The 23,002-nt window shown below is 42.2% G+C and overlaps 1 protein-coding gene across 1 annotated transcript; it reads left to right on the forward strand.

Moving 5' to 3' along the window:
- Positions 1-1,279: 1,279 nt before the first annotated feature.
- PRSS46 (Putative serine protease 46) lies at positions 1,280-22,569 on the forward strand. The gene is made up of 5 exons (XM_070358965.1): positions 1,280-1,436; positions 4,179-4,356; positions 4,537-4,793; positions 5,552-5,715; positions 22,315-22,569. Exons 1-5 carry the CDS (start codon positions 1,280-1,282, stop codon positions 22,567-22,569), a joined length of 1,011 nt encoding a protein of 336 aa, XP_070215066.1.
- Positions 22,570-23,002: the final 433 nt, after the last annotated feature.

A 23,002-nucleotide genomic window follows, 5' to 3' on the forward strand; every position in this document is an offset into this window, starting at 1 on the left:
GAGCCTGGTGGGTCCCAAAGAGTCTGACACAATTGAAGTGACTTAGCAGTCCCTAAAAATAGTTTGTGCTGCCTGTTTTTGAACTTCATGTGATATGTGTTTGACTTCTTTCAACAATATGTTTTTATGAGATTTACCATGTTGCTGTGTTCTCATTGCTTTTGAGTATCCTGTGCATTCATCCTGCCTTTGATGACAGCTGGTGGGTTTCTAGTTGGGACTATACTCAACAGTGCCACTGTCAACAGTCTGGTGTGGCTTTCCTGCTGCTTACATGCATGATATTTCCAGGGCACACTGTAAGTAACGGACCAGCAGGTTGTGAGTTAGGCACATTTTCTGCTTTACGAAATGATCCCAAAGTTTTTCACAGTGCTGGTCCCAGTCCATCTCCTGTGGCAGTGTAATGATAGCGATCTCATTACTCCATGTTCTTGACAACACTAACGGCAGGGTGGAGCAGGAGTGAGTCATCCTCCTGTATAGTATGAGGAGATGGGATTCTTGGGGTGGGACTTCACTGGAGTAATGAGGAGGGCAAGATGTCACTCTGCTGATTCATGAAGACCCAGGCTTGCAAACTGCTTCCTCTCAGGAATTCACCTTCCAGGCCCCAGACTGCTCACCTCCCTCCACCCATGAGCTGTTCTCTTAAAAGTGAAGAGAAAAAGTGTGGGGGAAAAGGAAAACTCAAGTTCCAGCTCAGTGAGTCTCAGCAGGAACTAGCCATCCCCTTGTTAGAGCCTCAGTTTCCATCCTCCAGAGAAGCCATGAGAAGGGCTTTGAGGCTCTTGAACTGGGTACTGGGGATGCCTCACAGGCCAGGGAGTAGGCGCTGTCACAAGCCAGATACCTTGTGCTACCACAGACTGGGTGTTAGGCACACAGGGGCACTGTCAAGGCCAAGGCCAAGCCCAGGAGGTCATGGGCCAGACACCAGGTGCTGTCGCAGGCCTTAGGCTTGGCAACAGGTGCACCATACCAGAGGGGTATCTGGCAACAGCATCACCTCACAACCCTGGCAGGTCATGACCCAGACCACACTGTCTCCTTAGCTTCCTGATTCTGCCCCACTTCCTGCTATATAAACAAACCATGAGTTCTAGAATTCTCACACAGTGGAGATGCCCTGCCCCCAAGTCCCATTATGAGAACCAGTGAGAGCTGTTCACTTGCTTGCTATGGCCTGTGGGCAGGGAGCTCTTCAGGGCCTCGCATCTCCATTTCCTTCTGCCAGGGCTGACAGTCACCTCTATGCTGAAGGTAGGGCTTTGGGAGCATGAGAAAGAGGCAGGAGGACTCTGCCTGGGTGCCAATGTCAGCCATCCTGATGCCTGAAGGGCCTTCATTTGTTCTTGATGGGTACCTCCTCACCAGACTGCATGGTGTGCCAAGCGTGGGGACCCAGACAGTGGCAAGGCAGTTCCTGTGTGCAGGTGACCATGGACATGAGGAAAGAGCCTTATTAAAAGTGGAAGAAAACGAATAATCTGTGGAATGAGTGAGCTCATTAGGGAGGCACAGTCTCAGAGCAGCAGGACTTGTGCTGAGGACAGTGTGGTGTGTAGGTGGCTGCTCAGCCCCAGAAGGTATCATTCCCATGGCATCATTCTCAGCAGTGTGGTATGTAGGTGGCTGCTTAGCCATGAAAGGTGTCATTCACATGCTTACGTCTCAGCACCCCATGAGGTGGGCCATTTCACCATGGGAACCTGCGGTCCAGAGAACTAAATGCTTATGGAGCCAGGATTCAACACCAATTTTCAATAGACTCTTTGGGGGTAAAAAGTTTGGACCCCATTTGACAAAGTCTGGGATCCCACCCTAACTGACCACATGTAATATTGTGGTGGCAGCCCTGGTTCAGATTTACCTGCCCATTCTGCCCCTTGGCAGAAAATATGCTGGCATGGCATCTGTTGGTCGGGATGTGTCCCCCAACTTAGGGACTTTGTCCTTTTCCCTTAGTGTGACTTGCCTTCCCAGACCAGTTCCTTAAGTGAGGGACTGAATGAATGAGTGCCGTCCTGCTCTCTGCTGTCCTCAGGCATCTGTGGCTGGTGAGGATAGGCACTGCTCCTCGTTGCTGATGGCTGTGCCTGTGATGATGTGCGGGTGAGGACCTGTGACCTTGTAGGGATGGAGGTCATGAGCCAAGACAGGTGTCTCCATCACCACGTGTGAGGGCAGGTGGTGACATCAGAATACAGCTTGTGAGTGGGAGTGCTTGGACTCTGGAACTCCAAGGAGGGGTGGAGGTGATCTGCAGTGGTCTCTTGGAGCCACTAAGTGTCCCCTGTGTGTGGAATAGTATCACTGTGCCTATGAGAAGATTGATCTGCAACATCTCACGGCCCCAAATTAATCCATCCTGGTTCCCTAAAGGTTCAGCTGCTGTACTTGGTGCTGGCATCTGGTGCTGGCATCTCCAAGCTGAATCCTGCAAATCTTTCATAAGCTTTTGGGGGAAGAGATCAGAGTCAGTGTTGTCCTGGACATGAGTTCTGAGGAGTGCTATTCTCTGAAACTGAAGAACCCACTACACTTGTGGAGCACAGAAGCAAAGCCCAACCCTTCCTCCTAGCTGTCAGTTCCTTCCTTGCCACTCACTGACCCCAACAGCGGGAGTGGGAGGAGAATGGGCTGCATTGAACTAGATATGAGATTTAGATTTTCAAGTGGTGAAGTTCATTCTGTGGGACCCTGGCTCTTCAGGGCCTTAGCCTTGTGAGAAAGGAAAGGGCAAGACGTTGGAAGCCATCTCTTTCCTCCCAAAGTCTCCATTGGGGTAGGCTGTAATCTGAAACAAGGTAGCCATAAACCAACCACAGTATATGAGAAAGGCTGGAAAATATAGCCACCCCACCTGGGGCAGACAGAAAATAGGACAGCAAGCCACTGGCCAGAGACATGGGCAAGAATGGAGCAATGAGAGGGCAAGGTAGACAAAACTCCATGGAGATGCTGGGGCCTGTGTGGGTGCCTGTGGATCCCTGTAGGGAGCCACTGGTTGAGGGTAAAGGTGACCAGCCTCAGGTGTGGCAAAGAAACCAGCCACCCACATCTGATAGCAGTACCAACAGCCCTTGGACATGGTGGAACAAGACCAAACATCAGTGGTTTGGGACTCTGAGGGATTGCTCTGAGGCATGGCCCAGTAGATGTTTCTGCTAGTGTATGGGTCGCAAGAGATGATTAGCCTGGTCTGTCTGTTGTTGTACCCTCTCCACCACCACCATAATTCCCCTCCTGCCCCTTTCCCCATTCCCAGGCAAGGACAAGCTTTGCTTGCTGCTGCTGAGTCCCTGAAGCTCTGGGTGGCACTGCACGCTGAACTGCTTAAGGAAACACTTGCTGGAACCACGTCTCCTTGAGACAGTGTAAACACATGTCCAAGTTTGCATGTAATGAGGATGTCTCTGACCTCCCTGTGACGGTTCTAGACCAGTCCAAACTTGACAGCAGGTTATACGTTGATAAAACATCTTTTTGTCTTTAATCTCAGTCTCCAACCTTTGCTGTAGAATTTCTCCTTTTCCTGTCCTCAGTGATGCTGTTATTAAATACTAGTCCAGGAAGGTCCAGTTCAAAATCTCAGTCTCACAGCCAGTTCAATACAGCCCTGTCTCCTCCCACTCATGCTGTTGGGGCCAGTGAGGGGCAAGGAGGGAACTGACAGCATCTTTACTCATTTCCTGTTATAGTCACAGAGAGCACACCTCCAGGGCTGGTGGTCCATGGACCAGGCCCTGGAGTTGTACAATGTGACATGACTGTCCGTTGCTTTCTGGCTACAACTGACTAGCAGCCCTGCTCATTGTGCCCCATCACTTAGTGCTTGACTGACTCTCATCCCTCTGATGATTCTCTTTTCCCCTTCACTCCCCTAACCTTTTGCTTGTGTTAACAAGGGAGAAGGGATGACTCCTGGGCTGTTGGATCCGAACAAGCCCTGGAGAGGTTGTCTGGTCCCGGTTGTTTGGAGGCTCTCTTTTTAGCATGGGGCTCCTGCTGCCTCTGGACCTTTGGTTGCCACTTTGGGGGTGGTGAGAAAAGTCCCTCCCCACATGTGCATGCGGCAGTGGCTGCTTGTGACGGCCAGAAGCCTGAGGGCTGCCCCTTGCTGCCTGAGAGTCTGCATGAGGCTGGCATGGCCCCCTCTCTACCTTTTTCCTAAGGGTCCTGGTTCCGGGCTTGTGGTCAGACTAACATCTCCTGCAAGAATGTGAACGGAAAGCTAGTGGAGGTAGGCAAGTGGCCATGGCAGGTGAGCATCCTATTCCTGGGCATGAGCATCTGCAGTGGCTCCCTCATCCACCGCCAGTGGGTCCTTACAGCTGCGCACTGCTTACAGAGGTCAGTCAGGGTGGCCAGCGGTCCCCGGGGCTCTGCTTTTTGGCCTGGGAGCCCCCACTGAATCTGGTGATCCAGGAGTAGGGGCCTGGCTGGGTAGCCCTGTGCTCAGCTTGTGTCTCTCTACCTGTTCCATGTTTGACCTCACTGCTGGTGATCTGCCTCCTACCTGTGACCCTGCAGATCCAAGGACCCCTTGTCATACTCCGTGAAGATGGGAGTTCAGAGCCTCTTGGAAAATGGTACCGAACGTCAAGTTGCTCGCATCACGATTCATGAGGATTTCACTAACCTATCCCAGGATCTTGCCCTCCTGAAGCTCAGGGACTCTGTCTCCTGGTCCCCACTCATCCAGCCTGTCTGTCTACCTAACCCCAAACTCAAGCCATCTTTTGGATCCCTGTGCTGGATGATCGGGTGGGGAAAAGTGGATATTCACGGTAAGTGAAAGCAGGCTGAGGTTCCAAGACACCTGCCTCTTCAGAACATAGCTCCACCAAGGGCTTCTCCATCCCATTCCTTTATTCACTCCATCAGCAAACATTTCCTGAGCACCTAAGTGTGCTGCACATTGTCCTGAACTCTGTTGATGTGAGAATATATGCAGCACCCTGGTGTAAAAGACACCCATGATGTCCATGGATCTCGGTTCCCAAAGTTAAGTTAAATCCAATGTCAAACTCTCACCTTGCAGCCTGGAAGGAAATTAACTTTGTTCCTGGGATTTCCTGTCTGCAGGTGGCACAGGGCCATGGTCACAGGGGCTACCTAGACATTGGGAGCCGTTTACACAGTTGTTGCCTTGAGCACCGAGACTTCCTGTCCCCTGTTGGTGTCACTCTGAGGTCCTAGAGTTGAGGAGCCTTTGTGGGGTCCTGCCTTCCAGGGGGTGGCTCCGTCTAGGCTTTGGGATCTTGCCATCTTGGCAGGTAGCAATGGAGCAGTGCTTAGCCATTCATGCTCATGAAACCTGAATCCTTGGCTTCATTCTGTGCCTGGATGTTGTTCTGAGCCCCTCAGGAGACTTTTGCTTGGACTTTTTAATGTGCTTGGGCATTTTCAAAAGTCAGACTGCGGAGTGGGGCCTTTGTGAATCACTATCCTAGGAAATGGCCCTGCCTCCCACATTATGAATCTGGATAGCTCCAAGATGGAGATGAGCTGAAGAGACAGTGAGGCAGGATCTCTCTCTCTCCAGCGAACCCACAGTCCCCCTACAGCCTTCAGGAGGTGGCTGTCAAGATCATAAATAATGATATCTGCAATCAACAGTACAAGTTCCTCTTCTTGACAAACCAGAAGAAGTTACTTGGGAATGACATGATTTGTGCCACCTCTCATTTGGGCATGGACACCTGTCAGGTGCGCAGTGTCTAGACCTGGGCAAGAAGGTGACTGTTAGGGGTCATGCATTCTTTCCCACATGGCACTGGGGGATTAAAAATCGCCTTTCCCTGGGCTTCAGTTTTCCCACTCTGTAAAAACAGGGATGAAAATACTTTTCACTCCTCTTCCCAATTATAGTTAATCATGGCAGTACTTACAGGGAGCTGATGGGTGATAGGCCGTGCATACTTTCATCTTTAATAGTCATTGCCAAATTGTTTTCCAAAGTGATTGTATTAATCTATATTCTTACAGCAGTGTTTGAAAATTTCACTGCTCTATATCCTTGCCAAATTTTGGTATTGGTCAGACTAACATGTTTTCCATTCTGAGAATGAGAACTAGAGAAATAGTATCCTATGTGGTTGCATGTACATGTTCTGGTTACTAGTGTACTTGTGCATCCTTTCCTATGTTTATTCACCATTCATGATTCTTTTTCTGTGAGTCACTTGTTCAGATATTTTATACATTTTCTATTGTTTGCTGTTTTCTTTTTATTATATTTTTATATTTTGGATACTGATTTTATGTTCATTATATATATTGCAAATGTTTTCTTTTTGAAATCATTTTATATATCATTTTATATATACTGTCTTTGCTGAACAGCAATTTGGATTTTTTTAAAATGTTGTTTTGAAGTATAGTTGATTTACAGTGTTGTGTTAGCAATTTAGTTTTTATTTCAGTCAAACATATATCCATTTTTTCCCCTTTTGGCATATGCTTATTTAAGAAATCCTTCATTTTCCTGAGGTTATAAAGACATTTTCCTATGTTTTCTTTTTTCTAAAAGTTTGGAAATTTTGGTTTCTACATTTAGGTCTTGAATCATGTGTATTCATTTCGTGAATAGGGAAAGTTAGAGGTCTGTTTTTATTTATTTCTGTGTATGGACTACCAGTTTTCCCAGTGTCATTCAGTGAAAAAAACCATTTCCTCTACTGGCTGTCACCAATAATCTCATAAATCAAATTTCTGTATACACAAAGTATAATTTCTTGAGTTGGACATCTTAACTTTTTTTCATCTTTAATACAAGTGTTTCTTTTGGTTTTTTAAAATTGAAGTATAGTTGATTTATTGTGTTAGTTTCAGGTATATAGCATAGCGATTCAGTGTTTTTGCAGATTATATTCCATTATAGGTTATTACATGATAATGAGTATAATTTCTGTCCTGTACAGTATATGCTTATTTCTTATCTATTTTATATATATTGAATAGTAGTTTGTATCTGTTAATCCCATACCCCTAATTTGTTCCTCCCCGCGTCCCTTCTCCCTTTGGTAATCGCAAGATTGTTTTCTGTATCCGTGACTGTGTTTCTGTTTTGTGTATACATTCATTTGTATTCTTTTTTAGATTCCACATGTAAGTGATATCATGTAGTATTTGTCTTTATCTGACTTATTTCACTAAGTGTAATGTTCTCTGGGTTCATCCACATTGCAAGTGGCATTATTTCATTCTTTTTTTATTGACTGAGTTATATTCCATTGTGTGTGTGTGGGTATCATATCTCCTTAAGCCAATTGTCTGTTGATGGGCACTTGGGTTACTTCCATGCTGTTAAAGTGCTGCACTCAATATGCCAGCAAATTTGGAAAACTGAGCAGTGCCCACAAGACTGGAAAAGGTCAGTTTTCATTCCAATGCCAAAGAATGTTCAAACTACCACACAGTTGCACTCATTTCACATGCTAACAAGGTCATGCTCAAAATCCTCCAAGCTAGGCTTTAACAGTATGTGAACTGAGAACTTCCAGATGTACAAGCTGGATTTGGAAAAGGTAGAGAAAACAGAGATCAAATTGTCAACATCTGTTGGATCATAGAAAAAGCAAGAGAATTCCAGAAAAACATCTACTTCTGCTTCATTGACTACACTAAAGCCTTTGTGTGGATCACAACAAATTAGGGAATTCTTAAAGAGATAGGAATACCAGACAAACTTACCTGCTTCCTGAGAAACCTGTATGCAGGTCAAGAAGCAATAGTTAGAACTGAACATGGAACAATAGACTGGTTCAAAATTGGGAAAGGAGTGTGTCAAAGCTGTATATTGTCACCCTGTTTATTTAACATATGCAGAGTACATCATGTGAAATGCCGGGCTGGATGAAGCATAAGCTGGAATCAACATTGCCAGGAGAAATATCAATAACCTCAGGTATGCAGATGACACCACCCTTATGGCAGAAAGCAGAAGAGGAACTAAAGAGCCTCTTGATGAAGGTGAAGGAGGAGAATGAAAGTGAAAGTCACTCACTTAAGTCTGACTCTTTGCGACCCTGTGAACTATACAGTCCATGGAATTTTCTAGGCCAGAATACTGGAGTAGGTAGCCTTTCCTTTCTCCAGGGGATCTTCCCAACCCAGTGACCGAACACAGGTCTCCTGCATTGCAGTCAGATTCTTTACCAGCTGAGCCACAAGGGATGCCTAAGAATACTGTAGTGGGTGGCCTATCCCTTCTCTAGTGGATCTTCCTGACCCAGAAATCCAACCAGGGTCTCCTGCATTGAAGTTGGATTCTTTTTTTTTTTTTTAATATAAATTTATCCAACTGAGTTATCAGGGAAGCCTGGAGAGTGAAAAAGCTGGCTTAAAACTCAACATTCAAAAAACTAAGATCATGGCATCCGGTCTCATCACTTCATGGCTAATAGATGGGGAAACAGTGGAAACAGTGGCAGACTTTATTTTCTTGGGCTCCAAAATCACTGCAGATGGTGATTGCAGCCGTGAAATTAAAAGAGTCTTGCTCCTTGGAAGAGATGCTATGAGAAACCTAGACAGCATATTAAAAATCAGAGACATTACTTTGCTGACAAATGTCCTCCTAGTAAAAGCTATGGTTTTTCCAGTAGTCATGTACGGATGTGAGAGTTGGATCATAAAGAAGGCTGAGCACCAAGGAACTGATGCTTTCAAACTGTGGTGTTGGAGAAGACTCTTGAGAGTCCCGTGGACTGCAAGGAGATCAAACCAGTCAATCCTAAAAAATATCAACCCTGAATATTCATTGGAAGGACTGATGCTGAAACTAAATTCCAATACTTTGGCCACCTGATGTGAAGAGTCAATTCATTGGAAAAGACCCTGATGCTGGGAAAGATAGAAGGCAGGAAAAGGGGATGACAGAGGATGAGATGGTTGGATGGCATCACCAACTCAATGGACATGAGTTTGAGTAAACTCTGGGAGATAGTGAAGGACAGGCAAGCCTGGCATGCTGCAGTCCATGGGGTCTCAAAGAATCAGATACAACTGAGCAACTGAACAACAACAAATTAAATCTGTAGATTGAGTAGTATGGCTGTTTTAATAATATTAATTTTGAAATCCAAGAGCACAGATTATCTTTGCATTTCTTTCAGTCATCTTCAGCTTACTTCATCAGTGTTTTATGGTTCTCAGTGTATAGGTCTTTCACCTCCTTGGTTAAGATTATTCCTAGGGTTTTTTTTTTTTTTTTTACAAGATTTTGAACAAGATGGTTTTTTTACTTTCTCTTTCAGATATTTCACTAGGGTACAAAAATGCAATAACTTTCTGTATATTAATCTTGGATCCTGAAAACTTACTGAATTCATTTATTCTAATAGTTTTGGATGGAAACTTTAGGGTTCTCAATATAGAGTATCATGTCATCTGCAAATGTGACAATTTTCTCTCCCCCCTTTCAATTTGCACATATTTTATTTCTTTTTCTTGTCTGATTGCTATGGCTAGGGCTTCCAGTACTATATTAAATAACAGTGACCAAAAAATATATATATATATAACAGTGACAAGAATGGGCATCCTTGTCTTCTTCCTGAATTCAGGAGGAAGGCTTTCAGCTTTTCACCATTGAATATTATGTTGGCCCTGATTTTGTCATAAATGACCTTTATCATGTTGAGATATGTTTCTTCTATACCCACTTTGATGAGGGTTTTTATTATGAATGGATATTGAATTTTATCGATGCATTTCTTGGCATCTACTGAGATGATCATGTGGGTTTTCTTTCATTTTGTTAGTGTGGTGTATAACATTGATTTGTGTATGTTAAACCATCCTTGTGACCCTGGAGTAAACCCAGTTTGATCATGGTGTATGATCTTTTTAATGTATTGTTGGATTCAGTTTGCTAATATTTTGTTGAGGATTTGTGCATCTATATTCATAAAAGATGTTGGCCTGTAATTTTCTTTTCTGATCTTTGTCTAGTTTTGATATTAGGGTAATGGTGGCCTCATAGAATGAATTTGGGAGTATCCCCTCCTCTTTAGTTTTTTGGAATAGTTGGAGAAGGATAGGGATAACTTTTTTTTTTTTTTTCTGTGTTTGATAGAATTCCTCAGTGAAGCTGTTCAGACCTCAACCTCCAGGGAAGTCCTTAAAAATAAACTGATTCTTTTTTTTTTGCCTCATGTGGGATCTTAGTTCCAGGACCAGGGATTGAACCCATGCCCCCTCAATGGAAGCACAGAGTCTTAACCACGACAGATCTGAACTTTTGTTTGCAGGCCATGTTTTTGTTTGTTTGTTTTACAGAATCTGTTTCACTTATAATGATTATGATTAGTCTATTCAAATTGTCTGTTTCTTTTTGACTCAGTCTTGGCAAGCTATATGTTTCTAGAAATTTGTCCAATTTTGTCCATTTCTTCTGTATTGTCCAGTTTGTTGACATTTAAGTGTTTATAGTATTTTATTATGATTTTTGTACATCTATGATATTGATTGTTATTTCTTTTCTTTCTTTCTTATTTTGTTTATTTGGGTCCTCTTTTATTTTTGATGAGACTGGCTAAATGTTTATCAATTTTGTTAATCTTTTCAAAAGAATCAGCCCTTGGTTTCATCCTTCTTTTCTATTTTTTTAAATCTCTGTTTTAATTATTTCATCTCTTTATGATTTCCTTCCTTCTGCCAACTTTGGACTTTCTTTGTTCTTCTTTTTCTAATTCTTTTAGGTGGTAGGTTAGGTTGTTTATTTGAGATTTTTCTCTTTTTCCCTTGAGGAAGGCCTGTATCACTATAAACTTCTCTCAGAATGTTTTTGTCTTTGATATCATCATTAACTCATTGATTTTTAGTAGCATGTTGTTTAGTCTCCATATATTTGTTTTCCAGTTTTTCTGTAGTTGATTTCTAGTTTTATATTGTTGTGGTCGGAAAAATGCTTGATATAATTTCTATCCTATTAAATTTGTTGAGGCTGGTTTTGTGACCTAGTGTGTGAGATAACCTGGAGAACAGTCCATGCTCACTTGAAAAGAGTGTGTAGTCTATTTTTTTTTTTTTTAATGTGGTGTCCTGTAGATATCAAGTACAACTGATCTTTGGTGTCACTTAGGAACTCTGTTGCCTTATTGATTTTCTTTCTGAATGATCTGTCCATTGAGATCAGTAGGGTATTAAAGTCTCCTACTGTTACTGCGTTATTGTCAGTTTCTCCCTTTATGTCTGTTAGTATTTGCTTTGTATTTAATTGCTCCTGTATTAAGTGTGTGTGTTAACAAGTGTAATATCCTCTTCTTGTATTGACCCCTTTATCATTATATAATGTGCTTCTTTGTCTTTTATTATAGCCTTTGTTTTAGAGTCTGTTTTGTCTCATTTAAGTATCGCTACCCCTACCTTCGGAGAAGGCAGTGGCACCCCACTCCAGTACTCTTGCCTGGAAAATCCCATGGACGGAGGAGCCTGGTAGGCTGCAGTCCATGGGGTCGCTAAGAGTCGGACACGACTGAGCGACTTCACTTTCACTTTTCACTTTCCTGCATTGGAGAAGGAAATGGCAACCCACTCCAGCGTTCTTGCCTGGAGGATCCCAGGGACAGGGGAGCCTGGTGGGCTGCCGTCTATGGGGTCGCACAGAGTCGGACACGACTGAAGTGACTTAGCAGTAGCAGTACCCCCACCTTCCTGTCGTTTCCATTTGCATGAATTCCATTTTCTGTCCCCTTGCTTTCAGTCTGCATATGTCTTTTGCCCTGAACTGAGTCTCTTGTAAGCAGCGTAATGAAGGGTCTCATTTGTTTTTTTGGTATCCAGTAAGTCTCTCTATGTCTTTTGATCAGAGGATTTAGTCCATTGAAATTTAAAGTTTTTATTGGCAGGTATGTACTTATTGCTATTTTATTCCTTGCTTTCTAGTGTGTTTGTAGTTCTTACTTGTTCCTTTCTTCTTCCTTTTGCTTTTCCAATGTGGCTTGATAATTTTCTTTAATAGTATGCTTGAGGTCTTTTCTATTTGGTTTTTGTGTATACACAACCTACAATAAGTATGCTTTTGAGTTGTGGTTACCATGGAATTTATATATGTTGATCCATAATTATATCTAGTTGCTTTAAAAGAAGTCATTCAAGTTCAAATACATTCTAAAAGATCTACTTATTTACTCCCCTTCTCCGGATTTTGTGTTTTTGATGTCATATTTTACATCTTCATGCTCGCCCCTTTACTGTTTATTGTAGTGATAGCTTACAGTGAACGTAAGATTCATGATCTCTGAAGAAGATTTAGCTTCGGGACCAGGGACCAGGCATGATCACTCAAGAGCTTTTGCATAGCAGAGTATTATTAAAGTGAAAAAGGGACAGAGAAATCTTTTGACATAGACATCAGAAGGGGAATAGAAAGTGCCCCCATCCCTATTCTTAGCAAGGGAATTATATATTTTTTAATTGGTTATTGCAATAAATCAAATAATGTCTCAAGGTTGTAAAGATCTTACTAGACCCACTCCCATAATATACATTTTAAGATAACAGGATTAGTCAGAAGGTTTTCAGGAAGGAGAAACATGTCCTCAAGCAGGATACGTTATTGTTATATAATCCTTACTAAGGAATGTAGAAAAAAGAGTTTGTCCTTTCCTTCTCCTTGAGAGCCCCAGACCCCTTTCTCCTCCTTGGGGACCCTGGACTTTTTAATCAACCTGCCTAGGAATTGACCGTCTCAGCAGTTATAGTTGCTTTTATAGTTTTTGTTTGTTTTTTATTCTATGTTTTGAATTATTTAAATGATCATCAATGCTTACTATATAGTTTGCTTTTCCTATTGGGATTTTCCTTTCCCTATAGATTCTTTCTTTTCCATTTAGAGAAGATGCTCAACATTTCTTTCAGAATGGTTTAGTGTAACTGAATTCTTTTAGTGTTGCTTGTCTGAGAAATTTTTTCTCTCTACTTCTGTTCTAAATTATAATATTGTTGGGTAGAGTATCCTAGGTTTCAGGTCTTCCCATTTTCATGAATTTGAGTATATTATGCCACTTCCTTCTGGTCTGCAAAGCTTTTGCAGAGAAATCAGCTGATAGCTTTAAGGGGGTTCCCTTGTACATGACTCTGTTTTTCTCTTGCTGCCTTTAGGATTCTCTCTTTAACTTTTGCCATTAAAAATATTTATTTATTTATGGCTGTGTTGGTTATTTGTTGCTGCAAGGACTTTCTCTAGTTGCAGCAAGTGGGGGCTAGTAGTTGTGATGCAAAGGCTTCTCACTGTGATGACTTCTCGTTGCAGAGCGCGGGCTCTAGGGTGGGTAGGCTTCAGTAGCTGTGGTGGACAGGCTTAGTTGCTCCACTACATGTAGAACCTTCCCAGACTAGGGATCCAACCCATGTCCCCTGTGTTGCAAGGTGGATTTTTAACCACTGGACCACCAGGGAAGTCCTAATTTTTGCCATTTTAGCTACAATATGTATTGGTGTGGGAATGTTTTGATTCATTTTGTTTGGGACCCTCTGTGCTTTCTGTACCTGGATATGTTTCCTCCTTTAGGCTTAGGAAGTTTTTAGCCATAATTTCTTCAAATACATTTTCTTTTTGTAAAAATTATTTATTTGACCGTGCTGGATCTTTGTTAATGCATGGGCTTTCACTAGTTGCTGCGAGTGGGGGCCATTCTTCATTGTGGTATTCGGGCTTCTTATTGTGGTGGCTTCTCTTTTTGCGGAGCATGGGCTGTAGGCACACAGGCTTTAGTGGTTGTGGGGCATGGGTTCAGTAGTTGTGGCTCATGGGCTCAGGTGATCCACGCATGTGGGATCTTCCTGGACCAGGGATTGAACTCATGTCCTCTGCATTGGCAGGCGGAATCCCAATCACTGGACCACCAGGGAAGTTCCTTCAAATACATTTTCAATCCCCTTCTCTCTCTTCTCCTTCCGGAATCCCTATTATGCATACATTGGCACCATTATATTACACCCACAGATCTCATATTTTGCTTTATTTATTTATTTTTTTGTTTTTCATTTGTCTCTCTGCTGTTCAGATTTGGTGATTTCCATTCTTCTATCTTCCAGATCTCTTATGTATTCTTCTTTTTTATTTTGTTGGCTATTCATTGCCTCTAGAGTGCCTTTTATCTCAGAAATTGATTTATCTATTTTTGATTGGGCCTTCTTTGTAGTTCTGCTTTCTTGTTAAAATCATCTATGTTTATACTAATAATTCTTTCTTAATTCACTTAGCATTTTTATTACCAACTTAAAAAACATTTATTTATTTGGCTGCACCAAATAAATGGTCTTACTCATGGCACAGGGAATTGTCAATCTTCATCTCAACATGTGGCATCTTTAGTTGGGGCATGAGAACTCTTAGTTGCAGCACGTGGGGTCTAGTTCCTTGATCAGGAATTGAACCCAGGCCCCCTGCATTGGGCACGCAGAGTCTTAGCCACTGGGCCACCAAGGAAGTCCCTATTACCAACTTTTTGAACTCAGTGTCTGGTAGACTGATTATCTGTTTCATTATTTGTTCAGGGCTTTTCTTTTGTTCTTTCAGCTGGGAGTAAGTTTCTTTCAATTTTACTTAACTTTCTCTGTCTACGAATTTAGGTGAAACACAGTTGTCTGCTGTTGTCTTGAAGGGGTGATGTTTTTATGTGGAAGTGTCCCTTCGTAGACTGTGTGTGCCCAGTGTCTTTGCTGTGAGGGCTGGATTTGATGTAGATGCCAGCCAAGTCTTTCCTCATGGTGTGCTGGCCACTATCACCTTGATGGAAGGTGTGGCTGCTGTTAGAGGAGCTACAGACTGTGCAGGGTAGGAGCTGGGACTTCCTCTCTGCTCCCTCTGTGTGGCCACCCCCTCAAGGGTGGAGTTTGCTCCCACGTTGCTAGGAAACCCTGAGGTCGAGTTCAAGCTAATTCTGTTCCTTTTAAGTCTGTGTTTTTCTTCTCCCTACACTGGGGCTTTTGCCCCGAAGGAGGGGAGTGCTGGAGTAAATGGGGCTTGTGTGCTCACACAGGGCTGTTGCGCTGCCGGTGTAGGCTTCTGGGGCTCTGCTCACACATAGCCCAAGACTGAGTCTTTTCCCCTGCTTGGTTGTCCCACTTCTGGTGCTGTATCGTGGTGCGGAATGGGAGTGGGGATGGTGGTGTTGGTTGCAAGGGTTCAAGTGGCTGTACTGCCACCAGAGGCCCAGGCTGTCTCTGTGGTGCTGTTTGAGTAAGTGCTGTTTGAGTAAGTGCCAACCATGGCCACTGTCCCCACATTTGGACCCCACCCCACACCCCTCTGCTGCCTCTGCCTTGCTAGACTGAGTCTTTTCTCAGGACCCAGCTGCCCTCCATTCTGTGCTAAGCTGTGGCATCACGTGAGTGGGGTTTAAGTTTAAGGCAGTAAGGCAGCAGTCATTAGGCAGACGTCTCTCTAACCTGTCATTAAGCTAGCACTGGCACATTCCTCGTGTGTGGCATCTAGGTTTCTCCTGCCTATCTGTCCCAGTGGTTCTCCCAGCAGCCAAGGGGGCTTGTCTCCTCCATGTAGGACCCCAGAACTGGGATGGCCAGTCTATGGCTCACTCCTCAAGGTGAGGTTTTACTGTGCAGTCTTTCTTCTCCTCTTAGACCCCTTCCAGGGGCACAGGTCCTGACCCGATGCTTTTTTTCCTGTCAGACTTGGTTACATGGGGATCCTTCTTGCAGCCTTGGTTGTCCAGGAGTTCTGCCAGTCCCAGATTTATCTTTTTTAGATTATTTTCCCATATGGACCATTACAGAGTATTGAGTAGAGTTCTCTGTGCTATACAGTGGGTCCTCATTAGTTATCTACTGAGAAGTTTGACTTTAAATCAAGTCTAGCTTTGTGCTTACTGTGTGGGTGTGTGTATTCTGATTTCTAAACTGAGACATTTATATGACAGTGTAATCACAGTGATTATGATTACAATAGTCACAGTGAGCAAAACATTCTGATTCTGCCCAGTTTTTACCCAGGATCAAGGAAATACATTTTAAAGGGACAAAAGGGTTCAAATGAAGATGCTTATTGTGTTCAGTGTACCATTTACACTTTTCCCTGTCCTTTGCCCATGTTTTTCTATTAAACTACTTTTCTTTTTATTGATTTGTAAGAACTGTAGCTATTATATGCTGTGGTAATTACTGGTAAGGAACATCATGTCTTTTTCAACTTAATTTTAGTGGCTTATAAAATATGTGTATGTATACACTCATACTAATGGATAGAGAAAATAAAACAAATATGGTTAAACATTAAATCAGCGGGTCTGAGTAAAAATATTATACTCATAACTTTTTGGTCAATCTTTTTTAATTAATTACTTTTATTGCCGGTTCCCCTGGGTCTTAGTTGCTGTGCTCGGGCCTCCTCTGGTTGCGACAAGCAGGAGCTGCTCTTTGTCGCATTGGTGCGCCGGTTTCCCGCTGCAGTGGCTCCTCTTGTGGAGCACAGGCTCTAGGCTCGGGCTTTAACAGTTGTGGTGCACGGGCTTAGTTGCCCTGGATATGTGGAATCTTCCTAGACCAGGGATCAAACCCATGTCCCCGGCACTGGCAGGCGGATTCCTATCTACTGCACCACCAGGGAAGTCCTGTAAGTCTTGAATTACTTCAAAATCAAAAGTTTGGGTTTTTTTTTAAACTTTGGAAACAGGAAGTTTTAACCCTTTGTGAAATGCTTTACAATTCCACCCTACATGTTCACGATTTACCTTCTTTGGGTATGGATTTGTTCTCATAGAGTTAACTAAAATTTCCATATGTTCACATTTATCATTATTTCCCTTAGTGACTGTAGTTTTCATGCTGTACTTAGAAATCTTTCCCACCCTAAGATTTTTAAAATTCTTTACTCATATATGTTCTTAATTATTTTCTTTAAATATTTTAATTTTGATTCATCTGGAAGGGTGAGAGAAGAAACCAGTTAGGTCAACAATTTTTATTGAATACTTTTTTGGGGCAATGAATTAGAAATGCCCTCTTTATTATGTTATACATTTCCATCTTATTTTGTGTATTTCTGTCCTTTGCAGTCTCGTTCCTATGCCACCACCACTGTTTTAAAATTATTATAGCTCTACAATTCCTTTTTGTGTGTGGTAAGGCAAGTCCTCCTTTATTATTTTTATTTTAAAGAATTTACCTGGCTGTTCTCCCACGTTCATTCAAATTGAACAATCTTTGTTTCAAGGTATTTTCTAATTTCTTCTTTGATTTAATTATTGACTCACTGGTGTTTTAGTAGCATGTCGTGTAGTGTCCATATGTTCTTTTTTCCCCATTTTCTCTTGAACAGTCTTAGTACAATATAAAAGGAAAATCATGGTGATTTTGGTGGAAATTAATAGATTGATTTAGGGAAAAATAGACCCTATTTTGGTTTATTTCTTTGTGTCTCTAGAGCAACAGTTTATATAGCTTTCTCTATATAGTTATTGCATGCCCCCCTTCTTAAGTTTATTCCTAGGTGTTTTATATCACATCTCTATTGTGAGCAGTATTTTTTTTCAGTGTATTTTCTGTTTGTATTATATCAATATATTGATTTTTGTATGTATTTACTTTGTACTAAGCAAGCTTCCTAGGTATAGTGGATTCTCTTTAATTTTGTAGGCCCAGAGACACATCATCTGCAAACAGTGATAAATTTGTCTCCTACTTTTCAATATTATGCCTATTTCTTTTTCTGTTTTTTTGTAATATCAAAAATCATATTCCAGAACAATCCCTCTGTCTTCCATGAGACACTGTGCTATCTTGTTTTAGTTATATGTCTTATAAACAATATAAGGCTCAGTGCCTTATACTTTCCAACACATTTGGGAGGCTTTCCTTTAACCCATTTACCAAGAAGAATGTTTCTTTTTATACCCCTCACTTTATATACTGGTTTGATATTTTTTCCACTCCACTTTTTCCCTGTAGTGGTTTAGAAGTTGTTGTATCTCAGGGTCATTCTCCTGTTGGTCACCTGATAGTTTCCACACATGTATTTAAATTTAACACCCAGGGTTAATCAATGTCTACAGCTTCCTCAGAAGAACAAGAACCTTCCTTCCTTTTGACTTGCCCTACTTCCATCCACCAGACTCATTTTGTTGAAAACATCTAGGAGTTCAGCTCACCGAACCCTTTTATTATATTCCAAGAGTTTTTGTTGACTCTCTTGGGCTTTCCAGGTCTATGCCCATATGAGCTATGATTAGTGATGATTTTGCCTCTTTTGTTTTCATGATTTTTACTTTTTCCATTATTCTGGGTACTGTCCCTGAAAGCAGCCTGGAATTGTGGCTCTGCTTTTTCTTGTTGCTGACCTTCTTGGACGTGCTCCCCACACTTCATGATGAAGCATCTTGCTAACATGGCATATCATCTGTGGAGGAGAGAGTGATTGCTTTCTGTTTCACTGTGGCATTTTATTTCAGGAACGAATGCTAAACTTCATAAAACGTGTTTTCTGCAGCTATCAAGATGACTGTATACTCTTCAGCATGCTAAGTTGGTTCTGTGAACAGAGTCCTCATGTCCATTTACCCTGCCTGCTAGGATCAGCTCTCCCTGGTCATAGTTGCCTTGGTTTCATTCATCTGTTGTATTCAGATTTATAATATCCTTTTTTAGGATATGTTTAATTTCTTTCTTCATCCAACAGACCACCCTGTACTGGCCCCTGGACCAGACACAGGATGGTGGTGGTGCACAGCCCAGGAAAGGTGCGGCCAGGGAACAGCAGTCCTGTGAGACGCCATACACGCAGTCTTTGCATTGTGTTTTGTTTTCCTCCAGTAAGACTGGGCTGCATTTAAGGTGTGTTGAGAAAGGCACTCTCCTTGTCAAATTATAGAGTCACAACTATGCTTCACTTGAAAGTACAGTCTATGTTCTAGAACATTTGAAATGACATAAATTATCTGCTCCTTGAACGCTAGAAAGAAGTTGCCTGTGAAACCACACAGACCTGTTCTCATTTGAAGGGGTAGTTCTTGAGCAGTATTTTATGTTATTTTGTCCATGGTTATTGGCTTATGATTTGTATTTTCTTAAGAATTATTCATTTCATCTAGAATTTAAATCCATAAAGAGAAAGTTATAAACAGTCTTCAGATCCTAGAAAGTGTATTTTCCCTGAATCTGACTTTAATCTCTTCTACTTACACCACAAAATATTTGCATTTTCCTCCTCTTTCAGTTTTCCTTGGTAGGACTTAAAAGGTATTTATATATTTTGTTGTTTTTTAAGAAAAAGTGATTGATTTTATTTCTCAAGTCCATGATTTTTTTGCTTTCTAATGCATGACATCTCCTTTTTGCCTTTATTAATTCCATTTTAACTGTCTTCAGCTGAATGTGCAGTGATAAATAATTGATAATAATTTATTTTCATTCCCTCTTGTTTGATGTTAAAAGTATTTAGACTAAGACTGTTTTGTGTGCAATTTTGGCCCACATCCCATGGACTTTGCAATATATGGTATTCTTATTTTTCTGCATTCCAATTGTAGATTTAATTCTGTTTTTATTTTAGCATTTTTGAAAGTTAATTTTTTTTCCTCTGATGGGGGTGTTTCACATTTTTTAATTGGGTTCTGGCTTTATTTCACTGTGGTAAGAGAATGTCCACATAGGATCTTTCTTTTGCCCTCCAATTTTCTCTCTCTTTTTCTCTGACTTTTCTTTAACTCTGGATTCCCAGAGTCCAGTCAAGCATCTCTCTCAGGTAAGGGTCCTCACACTATCATTACTAGCTTAATTATCACTGGCTTGGTTTTCCCCTTCATCTTCCATTTTCTCTCCCCACATAAGGCCCCTACTGAAATGTGTTTAGTAATGTCTTTAAAGATGTTTGTATCTTTGAAAAATGTGTAGCATGATATATGGGTATTTTAATTTACATAACTGATGTTGTCCTACATTCCCCTCCTGTATTTGTTTGTTGAGGAATCTCAATTTGTTAGAGAATCCACATTAGTTTTATTCTTTTGAGTCATTTCCCCCATTGCCCTATGTCAAATCTTTCTCTCTCCTCCATTTTGGGAGGAGCCCATAATTTTCAGTTACTTTCAGTTAGTAAATGCCTTGTCCTATTATAAGCCTCAATTTAAAAATCAGTTTGATTTAAACTTCACCAAGCCCACTCTACCTCCCTGGAATTTTGTTATGGTGGGGTCCAAATTAATTTTTCTCTGTCAATTTCCCTACTACCTACAACAGAGACCTCCTTTTCCATAGTCATGACACTTTCTGGAGCATGTGCCAAGTTTCCTCACTTGCAGGCATCTGGCTGGCTCTCCATTGCCCCAGTGGTCTATTTTTCTATTTCTATGCTAGTGCCATAGTTTGTATAATTATAGCTTTGAAATAGATCTAACTCTGGTTAGATATATCTCCAGTCCACAGCGTCTCCAGTTTGCTCTTTTTTTCTCAAACTTGTCATAGAATTCATGGCCTTTATCCTTTAATATTAGTTCTAGAATCAGATTGTCAAGGTCCTGAAAAAATCCTGGTAGCATTTTACTTGGAATTGCTTGAATGTTAGAGGTCAATGCAAGAACTGACATTGTCACAATATTTTGACTGTTTTACTCTCTAATGAATAAAGATAAAAGATATTTATAAAATGTGTTTGGAGAACAAAGAATAACACAGTCAATACCCGTACCTTCACCACCAAGCCTACAAAATAGTGCATCACCAGAAACTTTGAGGCTCTCATGTGATGATTTCTGAATATCAAACTGTGAAGGCTCTGATGCTGCTTTTGGTTTTTTCTGCTGGCTGGCATTTGCTCTTGGTGCCTCAACTTCCCTGTGTGCGCAGTGATGTTTTAAAAGTGATGACATGCTCTTTAGAGTGTTCTCCGTGGGAGTTCGCTGAAGCATGGCTTGAAAAGTGAGGTCCTTCAGACAGAATCTATATTTGCTTCTGCCAGGTACCAGGGCATAAAGCCAACCAAAAACTGCTTTAAATGATGTTCTTGGCTCAATTTTTTTTTAATCACCCAGACAGTGTGAATTTGAATTACAAGTTCACATGAGGGCAGGTGTTCCTAGTTTATCCTCACGCAGAAGGTGTGGTCCTTTTTGGCAGGAATAACTTTTTGCAGGAGGTTTCCTCTTGGGCTCCCCATCTTGAGCAGGCTCTGGGTTTTGCATTTTGTCTTTTGCACCCATGAATAAGGCTGTGAAAACCAAAACTCAGTTTCACTGGGTTTGGCCCATGGCCTTGGAGCAAAAAGTCATCTTCTGGGCTTAGCTGTCAGCTCTCTGGGTTTCAGCCCTCCCTTGGGTTTTGCAAACTGAGGAGTCTATTTTCTTGCCAGCTCACCCATGCATTTAAAATGATAATTAAAAAAAACTCACATGTTATCTTAAGTAAGGTGGGATAGGGGATCTAGCCTTCCATGCTGCAGGAAGCCAGATGCTGAGAATTGACAGTTTTACATTGTTTTAAATTGCCTCACCTAAGAACAATAGTATATCTGTACATTAATGTAGGTCTTCCTTTATCTTATTAAGTATGATTTTGTTATTTGTCCTTATGTATCTTATGCACTCTTCATTAGATTATATCTTATAAATCTTGGTTTGCTGCTGCTGCTGCTGCTAAGTCGCTTCAGTTGTGTCCGACTCTGTGCGACCCCATAGATGGTAGCCCACCAGGCTCCCCCGTCCCTGGGATTCTCCAGGCAAGAATTCTGGAGTGGGTTGCCATTTCCTTCTCCAAATCTTGGTTTACATTACATTAAAATATATATGTATACATATAGGGAGGGAGGGAGAGCATGGGCTATTTTTCTGATTTATAAAACTTTTCAACAATACTAAAAAGTATAGGATAGTTTAAAAAATCATAAACCCATCAGCAGCAGAAATAAAAGCTGTTACCTTTGATGTTTGCTGTTGTAAACATTATTCTTACATTTGCCTCTGCTTTGCATGAAAAGAGGGAACAGATTTATTTGCATTTCAAATAGTTCATTATGCCAGCCGGATGGTAGGAAAGGAGAAAGTCAAGGGTAACACCTTGGAGGCCCACCACAATTTAGAGAGAGGGCAGAGGAGAGGACCAGGGAGTTATGGTCAGAGGGTTAGCAGGGGAGTGAAGAAAGAGACCAGTGTGATCCTGAGCTCAGGCCCCAGAACAGCGCTTCCATGTCACAGGGCAGGCTCCTAGCTATGCCTCATTGTCAGGGACAGCACGGGCCTAATACAGCTCATGTTAAGGACATGGCCTGGGAAGGTGCAAATTTATTTGTCCAGGACCTGCAAGGAGGCCCTCCTGCTGCCTCTCTTATGCCGCCCTTGCTCCCCTCCACAGAGTAACTCTGGCAATTCCCTGGTCTGCCAAATGGACAACTCTTGGATTCAGATGGGGGTGGTGACCTGGAGCTTTAGCTGCAACCGGCGCCACTTCCCGGCTGTCTACACCAGCACCTCCTACTTCACTAACTGGATGAGGAAGCAGATCGGTGACGTGAAGATCGTCAGCAGGGCCGGGCCTGCCTGCCTTAGCCCAGTCCTCCTCACTAGCTCCATCCTGCTGATCTCCTCGGGCTGCCTGTGGCTCCTGTGAATGATGTTTCCTGGGCGTCCCTCCCCGATGCAGCTGCTTCCTCTCCTCTGTCTGTCCTGAGGAGAAGCGGAGACTGGAGGAACACAGGACATCAGGGCAAGTCCATGGGGGAGGGTTCCAGAACCACTGTTTTTTCAATTGTTCAATGAAGATGCTCTTGAACTTTGTGTCACCGAAGTCATCATCTTTTTTCTAGACTCTGGCCAGAGCCTCCCCACCCCCAAGAGGCCTGCTGTCTTCTCAAGGGGAGCCTCCCTGATAGCCTTCCTTGTACTTGTACTCATCCTGTTCCCCTCTCTGGGCTGCAGTTGCCTCTTCTACCAATATGAAGCTGGGCTCTGTGATCCCCACTCCCTGCTTAGTAACCCAGCACTCCAGCAGTCCCCAGGTCCCCATGGCCATGCCCTGGGTCTCTGACCACAGGTTCCCCTCA

This window comes from Bos mutus, chromosome 22 (genome assembly GCF_027580195.1).
Source record: "Bos mutus isolate GX-2022 chromosome 22, NWIPB_WYAK_1.1, whole genome shotgun sequence".
Lineage (NCBI taxonomy): Eukaryota > Metazoa > Chordata > Mammalia > Artiodactyla > Bovidae > Bos > Bos mutus.